Here is a 23,660-nt window from a genome sequence, read left to right as displayed (position 1 = left end):
CTCGAGTTGAAAATTCAAGTTTTTCCTTAGGCTTGTTAGTGGCAGACTGAATTGGAGAAAAGGGCTACTACCACTTACGATTCTTGAGAGAACTTGTAGACAACTTTTTTTTAGAAGGTGTAGGGACAAGTTTGAAGGAAAATGGCGGATTGTAGCTCATGAATTTAAAGAAATCCAACGGTAAAAAATAGCTTTGTATGACACCTGCTCTAGATCCACGTCCATCCTTAACTAGCTCCTTCTTGTCACTTAAAAAACATGAGAGAATAGGAACAAATATGAAGGCTTAATAAATAGCTTACCTGTAAGCTCTTAATTGTATCCACGAGGGTTGCTAAGGTACCGCATTCTTCCTTGTTATGTTCTTATCTTAAGAACTTAAGCCCTTAGGTTCTATTCTTGAGTTATTGTCATGGTCTAGCCGAAGGACCTTGGTCCTGAGTTCTGAGTTCTTAATCTCGATTCTAATCTAATGACCTTAGTTATAAGAACTTGGACCTTGATCCTTGTTCTAGTTCTTGTTCTTGATTTTCATCTTTGTCTTAGTTCTTGTTTCTTGTTTTGTTCCCTAAAACACTTCCCCAAGAATTTACCGTACAAAACATGAATCTGACATCCTACGTCTAAGACTTCATGGGTTCCAAGCAATACAATTTGAAACCTACACTCAAGGCTTTATACATTCTCAGCGATTTAGTTTGAAACCTGCATTCAAGGCTTCATAAGTTCCAAGTAATGCAATCTGAAAACGTATGCGAAAGTTTTATATGATCTAAGCGGTATAGTTTAAATACCTACGCCCAAAGCTTCATACGTTTTAATTGACATAGTCTGAAATCAACATTCAAGACTTCTTAGGTTTCAAGCCATGCAACTTGAAAACCTAGGTTGGGATGCAATGTTGGCACACTCGTGTTGTTCGACATTGTTCTTGAAAAATTCATTTCAAAGAAGTCACTCGAGACACTCGCCTCGTAGCATTCACCCTCATTGTGACACACGTATGTGCCACAAAGTAGCTTGCTTAGGCTACAAAGTAGCTAACTATAGTACATTTTGAGGCATTTCCAATTTGGCGGGTGTAGACATATCTTGGCTACGAGCATACATTGTCGTGGAGCGTCTATCCAATATTTGTTTGACACCAAATTTGACGAACTTTTATATTTCATACGGATGGACTTGACTCCCGAACTACATATCTAATTTTTCTTCGAAACTCCGACTTTTGAGGTTAAGGCCCAAGGCCCTACCCAACCCTTCAACTATCTTATTTTTTTATACTCTTGTCTATTTGTTGCCTCTATCTTGCTCATGCCTTATCTTCTCTTTAATGCACACATTATATGGTGTGTTTGATGATGAACCATCTTCCTCAGTCGCATTATGACTCTCGTGTGTTTTAGCCCTCGCGTGATCGGATAGATGTTTCTTGAGGGTTGCCGCTTTTCTTGTCTCAACGTGAAGGTCACAACATACTTTCTTCATAGTATGATTCTGAATCTGTCAGTTGATTTTGGACTGATTTGGAGGAACGAATCTTCATGTAGCTCTAGATTGCATTCTTTTAATTCTCTTCTTGCGATCAACCATGAAAGATTGAATTAGATAAACGTGTTTGGTCCACTTGTAGTTCTTGAACCCTTCATCAAACTTGTTGGGGAGCTCATTTAGAAGGAGTAGGAATTTGTTCGAGAAAAATTGGTTGGCTATAGCTCCTAAATTTATTTGATGGAAAGTTCTATCTCAAATTTAGGAATCGCCAAGGCTCCGTTCTTGTCCCAAAACATTATCAGTAACTTCTTATTTATAGATGAAGCTGGACGACCTTATTTGTTGATTTTAAACTTAACTCAAAGTCTTCTTTACCCCTCTTTGGTTATTTTCCGTAGTTGAACATTTTGAAATTCCTTTTCTACACGGAATTAAAAATCCAATAATTTTCTTAAAAAAATAGAAAAATGATCATTTTTTTTTGCCAGTTTTTTTTCCGAACCTTTCCCAAAGCCCTCGGGTCCTTATGAAACATTGTTAGAACATCGGAATTATTTTCCTTGAGCCTCTTGAACAATCCTTTAGTTTTGTAATTCTTTTCGTGGGCACCTTAATCTTACTCGAGTGCTCTAATTTACAAATGATGAGAAGAATCTTTTGAGAATGAATTCTAACTTGACCATCCGTATCCGTCTCCAAATTGTTAGGTTGTGTGACACAATAACTACCACTCAAGAGTGTAAATAGATCGAAAAATATTATTACTAAACAATAGAAAGTTAAGAATGAGAAAATAGATTTGGGATCCAAAGTTCAATCTTCATTATATTCCCGACAAATATGATACAAGATACCAATCAATACTTACAAATAAAAATATATACTAACTAAATCTTGAGAATAAAATAAAATATACTACAAATCAAATCATATATAAAAAAATATTAACTCAATCTCAGATATATTCTAGAACTAATATATTCTCCAAATATCATCTCGAATATCCGTTAATAACGAATATCTTGACTAATTCAAACTAGCAAAAATTGCACCAAATTTTGACATTGTGGAGTCTGATAATTACGGATGATAATTACGGAAATGTAACATAGTTATATTCTTCTAAAATCTTATTTAATTTCAAAGATAGAATTTTATCTAACTTTAAGATTGAAAATTTTAGAAAGCTTCTGAAATAAATATTATTTATTCTCATATTTAGTTTTTAAAAATGAATTATTTTATCTATAATTTCTCGAAGTATGACAAAAAAAAATCTGATCAAAACCTAACCCATATAGTTTGGGTCGAATTCAAATAAATAAAAAATTTATAAATAAGATTGATTCATAAGTTTTTCTTTCTCCAACCAGATTTAGTTGATTTTAAAATATAAATTGTAAATAGATATTTTACGAAGGAATATTTTATTTTTATTAAAAATAAAAATTTAAATAAATTTGAATCTACGGGATTCAAAAATAAATCTAGGGTTGGATTGAGTTTATTATTTAACAAGGTGAGTACTGAGCGGAGTGTTAGCGAGAGTGTTCGGGAGTTGGCAGTGGTGAGTTAAAAAAAAGGTGAGTATTGAGACTCGTAATTGTAGAACCAGAGAGAGGCAGATGCTTTCTTTTTCCATACGCCAATCCTCTATCTCTCCCCTTTAATTTCTTCCAATTTTCCTTCGTTTTTTTACTCTTCCACTTCCCGTTTTGGGAACCTACAAACCCTTCTCTTTATCTATTTCATTGCCGATTAGATCTCACCGGCAATCTGACACACTCCCAACAAATTTGTCAGCGACACTGTCGAATCAAACTTCACAATTTCAACCCTTCCAAACCAATCCACACTCTCTTCACCCACCACTTGTTTTTTTGTTCTTCTGCCGATCGTCGGGATTCAAGCGGGGTGAAATGGAAGGGGTGCTTTCAGCTTCCGATAAGCAGAGTATGGTCTCCTCCTTCCTTGAGATTGCTGTCGGCCAAACTGCCGAGACTGCTACGCAATTTTTGCAGGTTCTTTTCCCTTCCCCACAACCCCTTTTGCCCCCCACCCTTGTTCCTTTTCTTCTCTCTCATTTTGTGGCACTATGATATGTTTTGTGCAAATGGGTTGTTTTCTGATGCTTGATTATTGTCTATTCGATTCGGCTTGATGGGGTTTTGTAATCTAGACCCTTTGTTAAGTCGGTGTTGGGTTTACGGCTGTTGGGTAGGAGGGGAAGATAGTTTTGCTCATGTGCTATCTTTTGATGTTATTCGTTTCTTTTGGTGTACTGCATGATGCGTCTGTGTCTACTTCGGGTGCTATCTATCAAGTCCTCCAATCTAGATTTTGGTTCTAGAACGATATTTTTATGTATTCATATCCTACATTTCTATTTGCTATGAAACGAAAATAGTTCGAAGCTGATTATTGCTAGTTAGCAGATTAACATGAGGCTATATGTTAAACGATTAATGGATTGGCAACAAGATGTTGGAAGCTTGTGGATGATCCGGGACTATTTTGAAAGAAATCTTCTAGTTATTTTCTTTTTAGGATTCTCAATTTTGAATGTTGTATGGACAGGCAACAAGTTGGAAGCTTGAGGATGCGATTCAGCTGTTTTATGTCGGTAATGAAGGAGGAGTGGCTGTACCACCACCTGTACCTTCTCCTCCAACTACAAATGAACAAATCAATTCTTCAACTGATCAGACATCCGAGTATGTTTGCAAGCCATTTGTTTGTGTTTGTTTCTAGCACGTTATTGGAGTTCAATTGCTAATTTTTAACGTTGGTTTTACAATTGGCTAAGTGAACCTGGAAAGCATGTGGGAGCTGGAACATTTGGACAATTTGAGGATGAGGTCCGCCCGCCCTTACCTGTTATAAGGGAAGCTCTTTATGATGATGCAATGTTGTATGGGTATGCTTCTTTTTCATGCTTGCTTCATTTCGGACTCGCTCTCTTCATTATGTCTTTGATGTGTACCAGTGATCATTTTGCCTTTATTACTGATTCTACTATTTGGATTATTTGATTGCTAGTCTCAATTGCAAATTACTATTTGGATCATTAGTAGTCCTTTCATCACATGTGCATTTAGACATTAAGTTTATCAGATGAGGTTGAACTCGAAAAAAGAATTTGATATGAATTTGGTCAAAAGCAATGGAGTTTATGCCTAGTATTTCATAAATGTAATGTGGTGTCTGCCATGGGATTATGTGAATATATGTTTCTCTTGGTCAGTTAATGATTGCATATCATTTATATTTAACTTTTGATTTCCTGAATTATTTAGTCTTGGATTTTTTAGTGAGTCTGTTTGTTGATGTGAAATGATGAACGATATACATTATCCATAAAAAGGAGGATAGCCTAAACGGCCTTCGGTTTGAGGATTTTCTAAGCCAAGATTAAAAAGGAGGAATCAATAAAAGAGATAAGTTAAAGAATGAATTGTGAACCAAAAAAAGAGTTTCTTTTACATTATTCACCCAAATTAGTTTAGCTTTGCTTTTCATCTTGATGCCATAACAGAAGCTTGCCTTCATGCATAGCACACCTACCTAAGGATGTGAGACCGTTAAAGATAGGTTCTTTGAAGTTTATCTGCTGTATGCACGTCATCATTTTTCAAGATCCGCATTAAAGTATTTATCTTCATTGCATTTTGGTCTAAACTTTTGATTCTGTGAAAGAACTATTCCATTTCAACTCTTCACCAGGAAATGAACCAAAAATTTAAATGAATCCAACCTTTAAACTCATATACCTCTTTCTTTTTGGAAATGGTTTTCATCCGCACTAGACTTCTCCAACTAAGGGACTAAGTTTTAATATATATATATATATATATATATATATATATATATATATATATATATAAACAATTTCATTCATGATGAAATTACAAAAGAATGGAGTTGAAATTCCACCCGAAGGAAGTTATAGAAAACTTCTCAATAGAGGGTATTTTAAAAGATATAGCCAAGGAGGATGAAGGCAAGCCAAAGAGGGGATATTTTTACACTTAAGATATAGCGGAGGATTGAGAATCAAAAAGTATATCTAAAGGCTTCCTTTTGTCTTGAAATCTCTGCAATTTATTTCTTTCAATATAGACGTAATAAAAGCTATGAAAAGTATTGTTTGTATGTTGGAAAGGGTGATCATGATTGGTTATTGTTGGATAGAGCTAATGACCAATCAAATGTAGCAAACTGCTGTTCCCATATTTTGGAGGAGAAAGGGCTGAACACGAACATATAGCTTTGTGGGCCTCTTTTGCATAAGATAGACCAATTCGGAGATACGGCTTTCCAAGGAACCCCCCCTTTGTGATCAATCACGCATATTTAGGCAAGGGTAACTGAACTCCCATAACAAAAACTTGTCCTTTTGAGGAAGGAGGGTATATATCCTTTTCAATGATATTATAATGGCAAATGTTGGTGGGGTGAAAGATTGATTCTAGCTTTTGGACTAAGGATGGAGAAGGTTTTTTTTTTTTTGGATAGAAAAGAGTTTCATTGATTAAATGAAATGTACATAGGGGAAGCGCATTCAAAAGTTACAAAAGAACTTCTCTAGCTGAATAAATGTGAATTTAAACTAGACTAAGGATAGATAAGTGAAAATGACTCCTTTATCTAGCTTCCATACCCAATAGACCTGTGGATTGGAGGAGAGCTGACTTGTAGATATTGTTGAAAGGGAAGCCAATTCTACACTTCCATTATCTTTAAGGTTTCTACGATAACCCATTTTACATGTGCAGCTTTGTGCATCCCGAAGGTTCGATGTTAATGCCTCTTTGGTGCTGGTTAAAGCAAACAGGAGAAAAATCAGTGCAAATAGGAACACTTTTTTATTTATAGTCTTCTAGTTTTCCAAGATTGACACCCACTATCCCAATATTTGAACACCGAGATTTTTATTTACATCTACTCCAAATAGACTCGAAAATTGTTCAAACAATGATTTCTCCCTACCCACACATCTTTCCAAAAGGCAGTCCCCTTTCATTGTCATCAATGTTAATAGAAGAAAATTTTCAACATGATCTTGAATCTTCGGAATGAAACCCTTTGGCCACTTCTACAACTTCCTCCTCTCCTAATATTGATACTACCTAAAAATGTCTTCACCACATGCACTTGCTACCGCCATACTCATTAGGTGATCAGGAAATTTCAAAATCCACTTTGAAGAGTTTCTTCCATGAGCATCCTTGTATACTTTTTCGACGACATCTTTTTGTTTGTTTTTACATCAGTTCTCAGAAGGGCAAATAAATGAATTATCTCAACTACTTTCTTGACCCCAAAATTAATTCTATTTATACTACCAACTTGCATCTATTTTTTGGTTGTATTAGAAGCAGGATTAATCAAAACAGTGTGGTTAACTTTTCCATATTTTGTGCTCTTTCTATTGTACGTTTAAATTAGCTTTTACAAGCTCTTCTATCCTTCAAACCTGTATGTTGCATTTTTACAAGCTCTTCTATCCTTCAAACCTGTATGTTGCATTTTTACAAGCTCTTCTATCCTTTCATTTTGTAATTCATTTTCCAGATTCATTTCGATTAATTTTTATTGGTTAACTTTATACAGAACAACTATGGGCTATCTGCCAAATGAATCTGGATCATCAATAGGACTACGGAACGCGCAAAATGAGGTGAAGCATCATGATGTTTGGGAATCAGAAGAAGGTGCAGCATCCACAAGTGGCAATTCTCGAGATAATTTAGCTTCTTTATACCGCCCTCCTCACCATTTGATGTTCATTGGACCTTTTGAAAAGGTAAGTATCATGTCCCTTATTTTACATTGTTTCTGCCTAACCTTTACCAAATCTTACGATGTAATGGTTGATCTTCTTGATGTGCATGCATGGCATATTCTTGAATGAAGGCATTCTTCTTTGCCCCCATTCTTCCCCCACCTCCACTCCCAAATGAAAGGGAAAAATGGAAAAAAATGAAGAAAATAAACTTTGGAAACGGTGTCCTATTTAACAAAATGACTTTAAGGAGGTAGGTTAACTTAGATTGTGACTGGTCTTAGTGAAATTCTAATTTATATTTTTCCATGGTGTTAGTTCCTTATGGCTATGAGTTTTCGTTGTGTGTGTGGGAGGGAGTAGGGGTTGTGTGTGTGTGTGTGTGTGTGTGTTTAGGGTTGGGATATCAGAAGAGCTCTGTCCAATTGGGCAGTGGATGATTAACTTCACTGTCCTCCCCTTTATATAATCCTCATCTTTAGGTGTGCATTCTTGTCGATCATAATTTTTTCAGCTTGATTGCACCTTATCTCTCTTCTCACTTCTGTCACTTCCCTGTGTGCTTTATTTTAGTGTTTATACCATCTTTCGAATGCAAGCCAACAATCTTGGGGACTGGATGTTACTTTCCCCGTATTCTTCTTCAATTTCCTTAGGCTTCCATTGCCCTTTTTTGATAGAGAGGCGTTGGAAGTGGCCAATCTTCTCTTCTTCGGAATGACCATTTTACTAGGGTGAAGAGATGTGAGGATTTGGTTCCCCAATCCTTCCAAGGGGTTTCTCTTGTTGTTCCTTATTTCGTACCTTGTCTACCCCTACTTGTTCCGTTATTGCCTCTATTTTTTTCCTTACTGTGGAAGATTAATTTTCTCAAAGAATGTTAAAGTGTTTGCATGGAAGGTTATAAATGTGGAGTTATCACCTCAAAAGCACAAACACCTTAGTTTGGCTAGTGTGTCCATGTCCAACACTTGTTGGACATGTATTGGATACTTGTAGTGTCATAGATGTGTCAAACACTAGATTTACAAAGTCAAAGCATTGTTGAACATGTATTTAACACGTCTTAAGTATACTAAACTGACACATATATGACAAAAATAATAAATTTTGAGAGTGAAATTTATCAACCTAATTTTTAAACTTTATAAATGTATAAACTCGTTAACTTTGAATTTCTTTCTTGTATAAAAATGATATATATTTTCTTAAAAGTATATTTTAATAAACTTGTCCTTGTTGTGTCCATGTCCTAGAGTTATGAATTGATGGAATAGCCATGTTCGTGTCTCGTATCTGAACACATGCTTCTTAGATTAACATCAGAGATCGTGTTCGAAGGCATTCTTCCTACGATTTGTATCCACTAGTGCGTTATTTGTAGGCGTCCTGAGGAGGACCTCAATTATTTGTTTTGATTTTACCACTTTGCTCACTATCAGAGGAACTGTTGGTTGAGATCATTTGGTGTTTGTTGGCCTCAGGTATCTAGCTTTGCTGGTGGAGGTGCCTTTGAATCCTCCTCTTTGGGAGAAAGACAAAGTTTTGTGATAGGCTAGTTTCTTTGCGATTTTATGGGATATTTGGTTTGTTAGAAATAATAGAATTTTAGAGAGATTGAGAAATCAGCTAAGGAAGTTTGCTCGTTCTTCTGATACAAGTCTCTTTAGTTCAAAGATGTCGAGCATATTTTTTTAATGTAATGATGCAGTTCTGTCTTTATGCCATTACTGAATTTACTGGAGGTCTTATCTTCTTCAGGCAAAAGGTGCTGCCTGCATCCAGGACAAGTGGCTGATTGCAAATCTGCAGTCGACCAAGGAATTCAGCTCGCACATGGTAATATTTTCGACCGTTGTCGTTCCTCTGTCTTGTAGTTTGTTTACCTGTTTAATAGGCACTTACTTGGGATTACTATTTTGCTTTGTGTAGCTTAACCGGGATACATGGGCAAATGAAGCTGTTTCTCAAACCATTACTACCAATTTTATCTTTTGGCAGGTCAGCTTCATTCCAGGGTAGATTTTCGATTTTCTCATACGTACTTTCTGTAATTTTTTCTAAGAATTAAATGTTATTTGCACTATAGCGCATGGCCTCTCAGCACTTTGTATGAAAGTTGATGTCTGCATTTATTTTTTTGAAAAAAGGAAACAGATTAATTACATAAAAGAATCCTCATGAACTTGAACTAAAAACTTGGGTTATATTCAGTTTCATTTTTTTAATCATATCATGTTATTTGCGCACAGGTGTATGATGATTCAACTGAAGGCCAAAAGGTCTGCACATACTATAAACTACAATCAATTCCTGCTGTTCTTGTCATTGATCCCATCACTGGGCAAAAAATGCACTCTTGGTTTGGAATGGTTCAACCCGAACGGTTACTTGAGGTGAATGTTCTAGAGACTTTAACTATCTTTATCTCAATAACAAGTTTGGTTTATCTGAGAAAGGTGTCTTGTGTCCTACAGGATCTATTACCCTTCATGGATGGAGGTCCGAAGGATCATCATGTTACCTTATCTCATAAACGTCCAAGGGAGAGTTCCATGACTCCACCGAAAGTTAGAGGTATAAAAAACAATCCTTATTTGACTTGAAGTAATCTGAAGCCAAATAGGTATTCGAGTTTGTAACTATTGCTTCACCTATTTTATCCAAACGAAGGCAGCTAACAGCTAAGAATGTATGCATTGATGAAGATTCCATTGCAGTTTGATATCTCAATTTATATGGGATGGTGAAACAAAAGTGAAATCAGTTTTAAGATAGGACTCAATAATGAAAAGTTGGAATATCTCATCATAAAGAAACTCAAAAGATGGGGAATAATGTGAGCTAAAGGGGGTTGTTGGAGATGGTAAACTGCTTGGTTTAAACAGAGTGTGGATTTTGCAACAAAATGGTATGGTTACCAAGTAAGTTATGTGAAGGGTACTCTAAGATTAGACATACCCTCAAAGCTATATGTGGATTTTTCTTTATCATGAAAAATTCTATATTTCTTTCCAACCAAATGAGGCATAAGAAAGCTCTAATGACACCCGTCCTGTGGACTTGCTTTCCTTTTCCTTTCAACCACCAACCGGAGAGAACATTATTTTTTTCCCCTTGTAAGGATCACTTTAAGTTTATGAAATGTCTGTTTCTGATCCTAAACGAAACAAAAACAATGAATAGTATAACTACACTGTACTGATGATAGTTGGTGCTCCGTGTGATCGTCGTGATTCTGCTGGACCTGTGTTTTTGTTTTGAGTTCTTTGGTAGGCTTTCATCCTTTTTAAGAAAGTGAGTTCATTTAAAAAATAAATAAACGTAGTGATTGTGATTGTGCATGGTTTGCTGATGTCTTTTTTATTCATCAACCCGTAACCGAACATATTGTTAACTATAGTGTTATTTACAATTATCTGCAGAAGAGGATTATGAGGAGGACGAGGAAGTGCAACGTGCATTGGCAGTTTCTTTAGAAGGCATGAAGGAAACAGTCAAATTATCTTCTGAGGATACTAAGGATGCAAAAAGTAGTGAGAAGGAAGAAGAGAAGTGCCCAACTTATCCACCATTGCCTGAAGAACCCAAAGGTGACAGAAACCTTCTTTGCAGGATCGGGTTCCGCCTTCCCAATGGACGTAGATGCCAAAGGAGTTTCCTCCGAACCGATCCTATCCAGGTAATACTGTTTCTTAGGAGCTACAATTGTTTATTCTTTTCCTTGCTTATCTTACTATGGTTGCAGACTAAAACATTATAAGTTATTCAAGCTTCTTAGAAGCACAAAAAGATTAGAATATCAGACAATTAAATGATTTGAAGCTCAACAATGCACAATATTTATATGAACGCAACTCGAGCCAAACGAATATGCGCATAATCCAATCCAATTCTTAGTAACGCTAAGGGGTATTGTTCTTCTTGTTGTTGTTGCAGTTGCTTTGGTCATTCTGTTCTTCTCAGTTAGAGGAAGGTGGCACAAAGGCATTCAAATTGACACATGCAATACCAGGAGCTACAAAGTCTCTGAAGTATGATACCCAAATGACATTTGAGGAATCAGGGCTTGCTAATTCAATGATCTCTGTCACTTGGGACTGAGAAATGTCTATTCCCAAAGAAACATAGTTTGTGTAAGTAGTCAGTCAGTCAGTCACTCACTCACTCACTGCATTGCATTTTGTGGGTTTTCTTCTGCATTCTTCATTTACTTTGGGTAAAAAGTTTAGCTAGCTAGGCTGTGATATTCTCTACTGTGTTTTTCCATTTCCTTTTGAAAAAGCATACACACACCTACACAAGGGACATGGTTGTGACTATAGGAGTTGTGAATTTACCATTCCCTCCCTCCTATGCATGTGCGTGTGTGTGTGTTTGTGGTGCTCGTGATTTATGTGTGGCTTTGTCTATCATTCTTAGAAATCGAAGGGTAGTAGATTATGGTCGAAAATGCGTTCACTCTTAGACAGCCCCCCGTTAGCAGTATTATTGTTGATTGTGATAAAACGCAAGAGCCATGCTTTTCCACTTTGTTCTATCATGCCATCAATCCTTTAAGGCTTGCGCCCGTGTGTGTCGTCGAAGCTGGGCCCGTGTGTTTCTTATCCAGCAAAACTCGCTTTCTACGTTCGGATTGTTGATTACAATGGTTGGGTTGGTGTCCCAAAAGTATAGGAAATCATCTTGTAAATGGTTATGGGAGGAGTTGAGAGAGATAGATTAAGATTATTAGTATTAATTATTATTATTATTATTATTAACAATAAAAAAATTAGATGGTTAAATAAAAATTATATGTTTATAATTATGTGCATGCATTAGGGTAAGATAAGAGGGTCTTAAATAAAGGATCAACAATATTTTAAATCCTTCGGACTCTAGGTAACAATAAATTTTCATATATTCATTATTTATAACATCATTTAGGATTGTGTATAAGAAACTTCCCGTCTCATACATGCATATTATTATAACATGAGATATTATCCTATTATGTCATATCATCCTCATATATCTTATGTCATCATGTCATTATGCATCATCATCTATCATAGCATTATAGTCGTATTATCACAACATCATCATGATACATCATAATCTCATGTCAATTCACATCATCATACATATCATAATATCATGTTAAAATCACATCATCATATTATATAAACATATATGATGCGTGTAAAGACCAGAGGATGTGTCATCATAAATGAGAAAAGTCTTCCGATAGAATCGCCACTTAATTAGTTGGCTTAGGCCGAAACTACTACCACTTATTAATGCTAGCTTAACATTTCTCTCTTAAATTTAATTTTGTTAGGCAGTGCAACAATCTTGAATTAGAATTCTGACTCAACTTACTCCTACTAACTTATAATAATTTAACCTACTCCTCCTATAATTTAAACTATCAAGCCTAATTTTGCATAACATAATTTAAATTTATTAATAATTTAACATATTCCTGGCTTTTACATAAAATAATTTAAATTTATTAGTAATAATTTAAACTAATTTTTTTTATTATTACATCATACATATGCAAAGTAACTTTTGTGTGTCGGTGTTTAATCTTGGAATTGTTCGGGGTATTTCTCCCTCATCTCTTCTTTCTATTTTTACATAAGTTCTTCCGTTAATGATTTTGTAAATACCATTTTCTCACTACATAAAACCTTCACTTCCTAGGCTAAAATTCTTATTACTCTTTTCTCATAACTTGAGTCCTCGTCTACCTATAAGGACTCGTAATCTATGCGTGAATCATGTCATAAATTAAGGACGAAACAAACAATCTCATGTTCCTTTCATAAATATGAGGTAGGATGCTTACTTTTTGAGTTACCTATCGCTTCGCCTAGTAGCACGATGCTTGTATTTCTCTCCCACAACCCCGTTTTCATGGTTTAGGCTACTCCCATTTCACTCGCCACTACTACAAGAATCACCTTTGCTTTCTTTTCCTTTGGCTACTAAGATATTTCAGTTCGTTACGTTGTCTCTTGCCTACTCATGGATTCAGCAGTAGTTTGAGAATCTTCGGATCTACACTTATTTTCAACTCCTCGATGCATTTCATTGCTTACTACACCCTTCCTCATCTCTAGATGCCTAGGTATCCACCGAAGCCTTTAGTACTCTAATTAGTTATCTCTTCATGACATCATTAAACTTTACTAACCTTGATATATCATCCAACACATCTTTATACTATGACTGATGCCAACAAATTATTTAACTTCCGAAACTTGAAACATTTGAACAAATCTTCTACATTGTTAGAGTGAGTGAACTTACAACCTTATGTCTCTGAACAAGTCTATACCAACAACAAATTGTTCCTCGTCTAAAATAGTTCACTAGACCACATTCTATAACAGTCAGTGTACAAAGGAATATTTTTGTTCAACGAAGACTCATAATCCGAGAGCTTGGTTTAAGCTCAATTTATGGGATATCAAGTTAGCTTAAGGATTCATCTTGTTGTCCTTTTTGTCTTTGATTAGCCTCCTATAATCGATACGAGCGCTATTATAAAACTCGTCTGGAAACTTCCTTGAATATCTGATTCATGGGAATTACGTAAGCTATGGGGGATTAGTGAGTCCAACGACATCACTCTAACTAACAAAACTATGTTGAACTCAGAGAAAACCTTTTAATCTTGTCCTTCTTGGTTTGTATGTTTGAGGGAACCCTTGGGTTCATGTTTTTTTCTTTTTAATCATTATCTAGATCAGCTCTTTATATTCGTATATTCAATATACGGTTGCGTGGGCTAATTCTTTCTTCTTAATGATTAGCGTTGCCGTGCTCTCTAAAACAAATGCTAAGAAGTGTGAAGTCCTAGTTTAGTAGCTCATGTGCCTATGACTCAATCTACTTCAACTCTGCTAAATTGTCATACCCATACTCTTAAGATTGCAAGCAAATTTAAGATCTAACTTTTTATTGAAATCAACGACTTGGAATAACTTAGATATAACATTCAACTTTAATTACCATCCTATTTTCTGTTAAGTTGGAATGACTTAAAACGTTACCAATTTGGTGGGGAACCAAGTTAGAATCAAATAGGAAGGAAATCGACATTGCAAATTGAATCTAAGTTTAGTTTAATGGAGGAGGACATGTGATAGATGACCACTGGCAGAACGCGACCGCCTTTAGTGTCGAGCACGAATTGGTTGAGGGAAAATTAGAATTAATTTGCACTGTGTAGGACTCGAAGGCGCGCTAGGTCACTCGCGACCCGCGTCCGACCTGCTCGCTCGACCTAAAATCGAGGGCAATCTGCTACAGCTGACTTGACCTGCTCCGTGCCCCAGCTAGTGGAATTTCACCATGTTTCACTTCAAGGGCGCATCTATACTCCCCTCAGGCACATTTGTACACGCACGTGCCTAGTGTCACGGTCATGCTCGTCCAGGGCGTGTTGCCCATGGCCGCATGCCCATGACAAGCCAAACCCTTGTCATGTCTTTTCATTCTAGTATTTTTCCTTTTGTAGTTCTAGGGCGTATGACGCCTCAAAAATATCATGTCTAGGCCTGCCAGACATAAAAGGGCTCAGAATGTACTATAGGGGATATGACTAGTTGTCAACTTCTCCCTACCCAAGGTTATATATGCTAAGCCGTTGTTATCTTTCTCTTGCTTGTTGATATAACGTCTCTTTCCAAAATCTCTCGCTCTCCTCGTTTTCTAAAATCTTCTTTTAAAACCGAGGCTAGAGGCTCGATCATACGTCGCTTGGCCGTAGGCGACGCAAGAACAAATTGGCTTAGCTCACTTGCCGTTGGAAAGTGAGTGCCGCACAATCGCTAGTCCGCTGCCTTCGAAAGTGCGATTGTGTCACCTAGTACGCATGAGAGTGTTTTTTTGCACATGTAGGCATGTGAATTACCTCCTTTTGCTTCGATCTATCTCCATTTATCAGTTTTTCATCCTAATTTCAATACTGACTCTAGTTTTCTTGAATTAGGACCTATCAGATAATTTTTTGAAACTTTGGAACTCTTAACATGCAGAAAAACTAGCTCGAGAAGGCAATCATCTAAGTAAGTAACCACAGACTTTAGGCAAATAATACTTGTAGGGATCGCTGGGATGTACTAGCATGTAAGCGTTCCTTACCTAAGTGGCTAGAAAGTGCATGTTAAGGACTTCAAAATGAAATTTTTGGAAGAGTATGTACTATATGTATGTTACGATAAAATTACCGTTATACCCCTAGGATGAGATTTTCAAGAAGCATATTGTTTTATCTAGAAAGAAAATATGCATGACTAGAATATGAGTTGAGTAATATGGATGAATACGTTATACTAAGAAATTACCAAAATACCCTTATGATGAGATTTGTGATAAATATTGTTTTATATGCTTTCAGCTCGGTTAGAAAGAAGGATGACTATTGTGATATGTGCTCTTGATGAATGATGAACGTTATCTCCTCGTTGAGCTTGTTTGCTTGTATATGTGCATGATATACTATGTTAGCTCCAGGTGTTTTATGTGTTCTCTCCCTATAGAGCATGTTTATCTTCACAGAGCTAAGACATTAGGGTTAGGTTGGCTGGACGATGATCTAGGCCAGGACACTTCTAGCAAACTGAGTACCTTAGGATCGCAAGGGACGATCAAAGCATCTAGACCCTAGTTCTCCTAGACTAAGAAAGACTCGAGGGGTCATAAAAGAGCAACCTAGAGTCAGAAGTCCGCGTTCAGTCACCGAGCCGCCCTAGGAATCCAATAGATCTCCTCAGTTCCCAGGTATGTCTAAAGTGAAATTTAAATCATGGATTACGTGCTTAGGTGATCGATAAAAATATCTCTCTAATAAAGCATGCCTAAAAAAAACTCAGTTAAGATTAGGGCGCTAGAGCTAACCCCATCGGCCACTACAAAAACTAAAAAAAAACCTAGAGTGTTTTAAAAAAAATTTGAAGTTTTTTTTTTTTTTTTTAAGTTGGACCGCTGCGTTTGAAAACGGAGCATACGACCTGACCATCCTTAAAAGAATGGCGGCAAGACGGTAGAGCATTTCACAAGCGGGAATGTTGCAGCGCTTCTTTAGCCTTCCTCGAATCTTCTCCCGTCTCGCAGGACCTTTACTTGAAATGGGGCACCACGTTTCTTATTCCACATATGCTTCCCAGCCCCCACTCTCCGACCTCGATCAAACCCTGGCTTCAGTACAGTTTATTTCCTTACATTCCTGCTTTTATTTCATGGGACTTTGCAGGAACATTGATACTCTCATCAAGTTCCATGGGTTGCTTATAGTTCACGGCCTTGTCGGTAATCTTCTTTGTGATACTAAGTTAGTCGGAGTTTATGGCGCACTTCGGGATGTGGGTTCTGCTCGCATGGTGTTCGATCAAATGCGCGACCCAGACTTTTATGCGTGGAAGGTAATGATCAGGTGGTATTTCTTGAATGACATGTTTGCGAATATTATTCCGTTCTATAATCGCATGCGGATGTCATTTAAGGAATGTGATAACATTATTTTTTCAATTATTTTGAAAGCGTGTAGCGAATTGCGTGAAATTGATGAAGGGAGGAAGGTCCATTGCCAGATTGTGAAGGTGGGGGGTCCGGATAGTTTTGTATTGACTGGTTTGATAGATATGTATGGTAAATGTGGGCAGATTGAGTGCTCAAGCGCTGTGTTTGAAGGAATTATCGATAAGAATGTGGTTTCTTGGACTACAATGATTGCGGGATATGTACAAAATGATTGTGCAGAAGAGGGTCTGGTTTTATTCAATCGGATGAGAGAATCATTGGTCGAAAGCAACCAATTTACTTTAGGGAGCATAATAACTGCTTGTACAAGATTAAGAGCTTTGCATCAGGGGAAATGGGTACATGGCTATGCCATTAAGAACGTTATTATTGAACTTAACTCTTTTTTGGCGACAGCTTTCTTGGACATGTATGTTAAATGTGGGCAAACAAGAGATGCTCACATGATATTTGACGAGCTACCTAGTATTGATCTCGTTTCATGGACTGCAATGATCGTTGGATATTCCCAAGCTGGCCAACCCAACGAGGCATTGAGGCTTTTCACTGATAAAATAAGGTCTGGTCTCTTACCTAATTCGGTCACTGCTGCAAGTATTCTTTCGGCATGTTCGGTGTCTGGTAATTTAAGTATCGGAATGTTAGTTCATGGACTTGGGATTAAACTTGGGCTGGAAGAGTGTGCAGTGAAGAATGCTCTTATTGACATGTATGCTAAATGCCATATGATTGACGATGCTTATGTTGTATTTCTTGGGGTTTTGGAAAAAGATGTGATTACTTGGAACTCAATGATATCTGGGTATGCTCAGAGTGGATCTGCATATGATGCCCTCCGTCTCTTTAATCAAATGAGATCGGACTCCCTTGCACCTGACGCAATAACTCTGGTGAGCGCCCTTTCAGCATCTGCCATCCTAGGTGCTGTACAGGTCGGTTCATCACTTCATGCTTACTCGATTAAAGAAGGCTTGTTTTCATCAAATCTTTACATTGGCACTGCACTTTTGAACTTGTATGCCAAATGTGGCGATGCTAAATCAGCACGTATGGTGTTCGACAGTATGGGAGATAAGAATATTATCACATGGAGTGCAATGATAGGTGGTTATGGAGTGCAGGGTGATGGAAGTGGATCCCTTGCCATTTTCTCCGACATGTTGAAGGAGGATTTAAAACCTAATGACGTAATTTTCACGACGGTATTATCTGCTTGTAGCTATTCCGGGATGGTTGAAGAGGGATGGAGATATTTCAAATCTATGAGTCAGGATTATAACTATGTGCCTTCCATGAAACACTATGCCTGTATGGTTGATCTTTTATCCCGATCTGGTAGACTGGAGGAAGCATTGGACTTTATTAAGAAAATGCCAGTTCAACCAGATATTAGTTTGTATGGAGCTTTTCTTCATGGATGTGGATTATACTCGAGGTTTGATCTTGGAGAAGTCATAGTCAGAGAAATGCTAGAGTTTCATCCAAATGAAGCTAGCCTTTATGTGCTTTTATCTAACCTGTATGCTTCAGATGGGAGATGGGGCCAAGTTAATGAGGTGAGAGATTTGATGCTACGGAGAGGATTGAAAAAGGTTCCAGGGTATAGCCTAGTAGAAACTAATGCAGGTGTGCCATTTCATTAGTTGAAGTGACTTGTGTGGTTCCTATCTTCATGTTTTCGTTGAGATAATCAAGATACTTTACCCAGTGAGGCTCTATTATATGGATCTATGACATTTTCTTAATGTCCTTGTCCTCTCCTTCACTGGAGTTTCGACAAGCCTTGTCGAATAGGGAAACGTTGGATACTATCAATCTTCTATCCTTGCGTGGAGAGTTTTGGTGGATGGAAAGAAGGATGTTCGTATCTAGAATCCTGTCCTTTTGAATGGTTCTCATGTAAATCCTTTTTTTCTTTTGAATGGCTCTCATGATTCTCATGCACTCTAATAAAATCACGGTGGTGACTTTGTGATGTTTTGTCGTGAATGGATGTCTTGGAGGGCAAGGAGTTGCATACTCAATAATTGTCTAGGATTGTAGCAGTGAAGTACACAATTATCTTCTCATTGACAAGATTCTTCTGCAAACACAACTTACACTTAAGCTGATTGTACACATCTTGCAAAGGACTTGAGCTAAAGGGAATTCGATTCATTACATCGAGCTAACTAGAGCGGCATCCACCAGGACTAATTGGCCAGACATACTACAGTGACATCGTCAATTCTAAAAGTGAATAGAGTAATTAATTACTTTCGTAATTTTTCCTTTTCGAATATTAAGCATGTTCTGATGAGCTGAATAAAATTTCAAATCTCACTGAAGAATTGATGCTCCATCTGGCTAAAGCCTACGATGGCTATCAGTTTGATTTGCCAGCATTTCTGTGATTGTTCCGAACCTGCACGGTGCACCTTGTTTGAAGGCAGTAATTCGGGCTTGAGCTATAGTTTTCCATCTTCATGGTTGGAATACGGTAGTCCTGCGAAGATTTAGCAAAGGGCTTGGCCGCTGCGCCCAGAACAGAAGAGTTCCTTGGACATCGGATCAAGGGAAGGGACTATTTAAGCATGAATATTCATTCAGGGATGGGGAAGGCCGGAATGGGATCTCCAATCAAAGGTATCTGAGAGTGACTTCTGATTGGATATTTCTTGTTCTAATTGGTAGCGTTGAAGTGCCTGTTTGGGCATTATTTAAATATTTCTCTGAATTTTCAATACGGAGATTTTTTAAAATTCATCGTCATAGCTTAGAGATTTGAGCTTTTGGAATTAGTAGTAGTTTAACAAACGTGGCACCATCTGGTACGTTCTTAGCATTCTATTGTATGATCGAGGATTGTTGGGAGGGAGTCCCACATTGACTAATTTAGGGAATGATCATGGGTTTATAAGTAAGGAATACATCTCCATTGGTATGAGGCCTTTCAGAGAAGCCCAAAGCAAAGCTATGAGAGCTTATGCTCAAAGTGGACAATATCATACCATTGTAAAGAGTCGTTATTCCTAATACTCTTCTGTCTCTAAATCACCAACTTATTATGTATCTACTAATCTGGGATTGCTGAATAAAGTTTTCCTTTGCCAATTTTGATGTGCTTGATCGGGCCAGTGACATTTTTACTTGTATATCTTCATTATGAGCTCATACAGGCCGACTTTTGACCTCTTTTAGACTTTGGCAACCTTTCTCTTTGCAGGCAAAGTGTTTTGCTTGATTCTTTTGCTTCTTGATCAGAACGTGAAATTGACTGCAATTTACTAAAAGCCTTGCACTGTGGAGGACTAATGTTTTACAACTCTGAGTGGCAGAGACTTCCTTTTACCTCTCTAACAGTATTGCAAACAGTGAAATAATGCTTACAAAACAACAACTTGAGTTCCTTTGTGGGATCAATTCATCAGGTACTATTGACTCTGTTAACATCTCTAACGGAAAAGACCAATCGGTTAAGGTTCTTAATAGATTTAGCTCAATTTATAAGGATCATTGAAACTTTTTGTAGTTTGAATTTGAAAATCGTATCCCAGTTCTTAAAATATATATACTTGGGCTTGATGCAAACATTAGTGACAACTTTTCTTCTATTGCTGACAGTGGTCGAGCCAAGGAAGATATGAAACCTATCCTTAAGTATTCATATAATTTCTTGCAGAGTGGACCAGAGAACTCCGAAAGATCATACGGAAGGCAACGGTGATGAGCAACCTTCAATCATTCAAGTATTTTACTATTTTTAAACTTGATTTGTATTGAAGTGCAAAATTTCTGTATGACCACTTTATGAACTATGATAATTTATTGATTGATGCTATGCCATCTCCTTTTCAGCTCAGAATACAAATGATTCAAGTGTAGGAAGCTGTCCATCATCTCAAGTTTCAAGCATTCTGTACACTAGGAATAAAGCTCAAGACGTGGCTCATTTGGCTCAGGAAACAGATCTCCACATTCTTCTGATTTAAGGTTAGCACTCTACCTAGATACCATGGAAGAGAAGATATACTTTCTGAACTTACACTTGGAGAACCATACTCCATCAATTGTAGTTATAAAACTACTACGAAAGCTGAAGAACAATGCCGTGTGGAGGTAGGAGGAGGCCTACAGGTCGTGAGCCGCCTATCCCGAAAGAAAATGGGATAATAGAAAATACGGGATTCTTCATTACACTTGGATTGAAGCTAACAACAATCATAATTCAGGACTTCTAGGTAAACCCTTTTAGAGGAAGTTGAAAGGTTGTGTATGTTGGGAATCGCGAACCTACATAATGACATGATATTGTCCACTCTAAGTATAAACTCTCATAGTTTTATCTTTAGTTTTTCCAAAATACTTCGTACCAATGAAGATGTATTTCCTTACTTATAAACTCATGATCAACCCCTTAATTAGCCGATGTGGGACTTCTCTCCCAACAATCTTTAACCGTGTAAAGTACAAAGAAATTCACACTCTGTCTGGGTTTCTTTGCAGTACTTGCGTCTGTGATCGTGTGTGTAATTTTTGTTTGCTAATTTAGGCTTTGACAACAGTAACTCATTTGGGTTCTTCGTGGGTTTCTTTGTCTTCTTAGCTGACTTTTCATTTGGGTTCTTCGTGGGTTTCTTTGTCTTCTTAGCTGTCTTTTCATGATTTCTTATGAAACTTCGAAGACATTTTAAGTAACTTATGTTAAGGTCTCTGAAGCTCGATCCAATCACAGTAGTCATCATATACAAGTTTTGGTCTTGGGGAATGAAAAATTGGCATTCTTACTGGAAATAAATACGCATCGACCACAAAAGAATTTTTATCGGACACTTAAAGGCTGAAATAAGGAATGATGTAGCTTGTATGTACGTTAGAATTTTGTACGGTTTGTCGATGTTGGGGCTAGCGAATTGTAAAGCAAATGCAGATCGAACCTAGTATGCTAGAGATGTTGGTTTTTCGGGTCGTGAGGTGAGGCTGAAAAGGAAGGAACTACATGGGACGTATATCGGTATATAGTGAATAAATGACGTTTAAACTAGAGATAGAGATGCAACCCTTGAATGGAACCAGCGATCGAGACAAAAATCACGTACTCTCTTGCAAATACCCTTAATGAGGTAGTAAACTGTGGGTGGAGAAGTTAGCACATATGTATATCTCAAGTGGGGTGAGAACTAAATACATAAAAGTTGACTTTCGATGACGAAAGTTCTTAAACGAGGAGAATTTGTGTATCGAGTTTTTTAATAAAATAAAATAAGTAATTTTAAATAATTATAAAGTAAGCAAAGGAAAAAGAAAAAAAAAAAAAGAAAAAAAAAAGAGACAGTGGCCGTTGTAAAATTTTAAAGCATTACCTAAAGAGGTCGATTTTCGATATGTTGGTTGACTTGCAATCGAGGAAGTTGACTCTAAAATTAAGACGGGTTGACTTGCAACCAAGGAAGTTGACTCTAAAATTAAGACTGCACACACAAATTCATCTCTCTCAAATAATTTTTTTAAACTTTAATAAATTATAAGGAAAAAAAAATTGTGAGGAAGCCATGGCCTGGAAAGGTCTCAATCGTTCCAACCAATAAGAAATCCTAGTGGGTTTACTCCGGCTAGAAAACCGATTTTTACCCAATTTTGGTGAGTTGTAACTTGAGCTATATTGCACAAAAAGGTAAGATATCTGTCCCTAACTCTTTCTTAATGTAGCATCTCCAAGTTTCATGAAGAAATTGAGGAGAGAAACGTTCTGAAATGAGCTAAAACGGGGGAGTTTTAGGCGACAAATGAGTGTGCCACACGCTTCTTCCTCCTTTATGAGGAATAAGGTGATGAAGTGGCCCGTTCAACCAATTTTAAACTTCCTCTGGACTTTATTAAAATTAAACTCCTTCTAGATAAGTTCTCATAAAATTCTAAGAAAATTGAAGTAAATCGTATATTGGAAGCTCAAGAATCATTGACGAAGAGGTAAGTAGCCAATCTAAACTTTTCTTATAAAATACTTATAGGAATGACTCGAGATTCATTATGAACCTTAAGTGTGATTTAAAGGAACATGTTAGAAATAAGCAAAGAATGGTGAGCTAAGAACTTAATCCGAATATTTTGCTTTGGAATCAAGTAATGTTAAAATAATCTACTAAACGAACTCTATTGTCTATAAAATTTTGATGTGAAGTATAATATGACATATTAAGGTTATATATGAAATTTGGTTGTCATTCGATAAAATTAAGTAGTTAAATCGAGTAACAATGTAGAATGACCATAATGCCCCTATAGTAAAATACCTTCGGTTTACAATCCAAATGACCTCCAAATATTATGAAACGTTACAAGAGGACTTATTTTTATGATTTTTAAGGATCATTTAAGGTTTTAGAATAATTGGATCATGTTTGAAGCTCGAACCAAGTTTACGGTGGTAAATGACTAAGATGCCCCTAAAGTGTTTTTAAGACATTTCAAGGTTCCAACACCCTCCAAATGGCTCAAAATTTTAATTTAGATCTATTTCTAAAGACATGAAAGTTTACCAAGGATTTCAAAGAAATGACTAAAATGTCCCTAACAACTAACCTCAATATTTATGCACTTTACTCAATTCCTTTGAGGCTTGGAATGTTATTAACGACGACTCAGGTGTGTTATAAATTTATGTTACCGTTAGGGTTAGGGATCGGGATAGATCTTGATTTCTATTAAGATAGCTCTAAGTCAGCACTTAATTTTTAAGTAAGGAAGGTGCTATCTCATGATAAGCTTGACAACCCTTAATCTTTAAGTAGCCAAAGGGATATCCTTACTCAAGATGAGCTCAAAGTTAATACTTGATTTTAAGTAATTAGGAACCCTCTCATGA

General features: G+C 36.8%; 2 protein-coding genes across 10 annotated transcripts; both read left to right on the top strand.

The window, feature by feature from the left end:
• The first annotated feature begins 3,107 nt into the window (after positions 1-3,107).
• Positions 3,108-11,732, top strand: LOC111811437 (plant UBX domain-containing protein 7). The gene is made up of 10 exons (XM_023698286.2): positions 3,108-3,515; positions 4,072-4,208; positions 4,301-4,411; positions 7,108-7,300; positions 9,041-9,118; positions 9,212-9,280; positions 9,532-9,675; positions 9,757-9,856; positions 10,705-10,961; positions 11,219-11,732. Exons 1-10 carry the CDS (start codon positions 3,414-3,416, stop codon positions 11,381-11,383), a joined length of 1,356 nt encoding a protein of 451 aa, XP_023554054.2. The 5' UTR covers positions 3,108-3,413; the 3' UTR covers positions 11,384-11,732.
• Positions 11,733-16,247: 4,515 nt separating this feature from the next.
• Positions 16,248-21,375, top strand: LOC111800515 (Pentatricopeptide repeat (PPR) superfamily protein). Of its 9 annotated transcripts, none has more exons than XM_023684366.2 (5): positions 16,248-19,051; positions 20,022-20,226; positions 20,420-20,544; positions 20,654-20,788; positions 20,872-21,375. In XM_023684366.2, the coding sequence occupies exon 1, from the start codon at positions 16,342-16,344 to the stop codon at positions 18,457-18,459; it is 2,118 nt and encodes a 705-aa protein (XP_023540134.2). In that variant the 5' UTR covers positions 16,248-16,341; the 3' UTR covers positions 18,460-19,051; positions 20,022-20,226; positions 20,420-20,544; positions 20,654-20,788; positions 20,872-21,375. The 9 variants fall into 9 exon arrangements, with proteins under 9 accessions (XP_023540134.2, XP_086985186.1, XP_086985335.1 ...); XM_087129060.1 differs by adding an exon at positions 19,145-19,441 and having other exon boundaries at positions 20,654-21,375; XM_087129209.1 differs by having other exon boundaries at positions 20,478-20,544; positions 20,659-21,375.
• Positions 21,376-23,660: the final 2,285 nt, after the last annotated feature.

The sequence above is a fragment of the Cucurbita pepo genome, chromosome 1, assembly GCF_057944985.1.
Source record: "Cucurbita pepo subsp. pepo isolate OVF chromosome 1, ASM5794498v1, whole genome shotgun sequence".
Lineage (NCBI taxonomy): Eukaryota > Viridiplantae > Streptophyta > Magnoliopsida > Cucurbitales > Cucurbitaceae > Cucurbita > Cucurbita pepo.
Note: the sequence above shows the minus strand (reverse complement) of the source record. Positions and strands in the feature narration are given on the sequence as shown.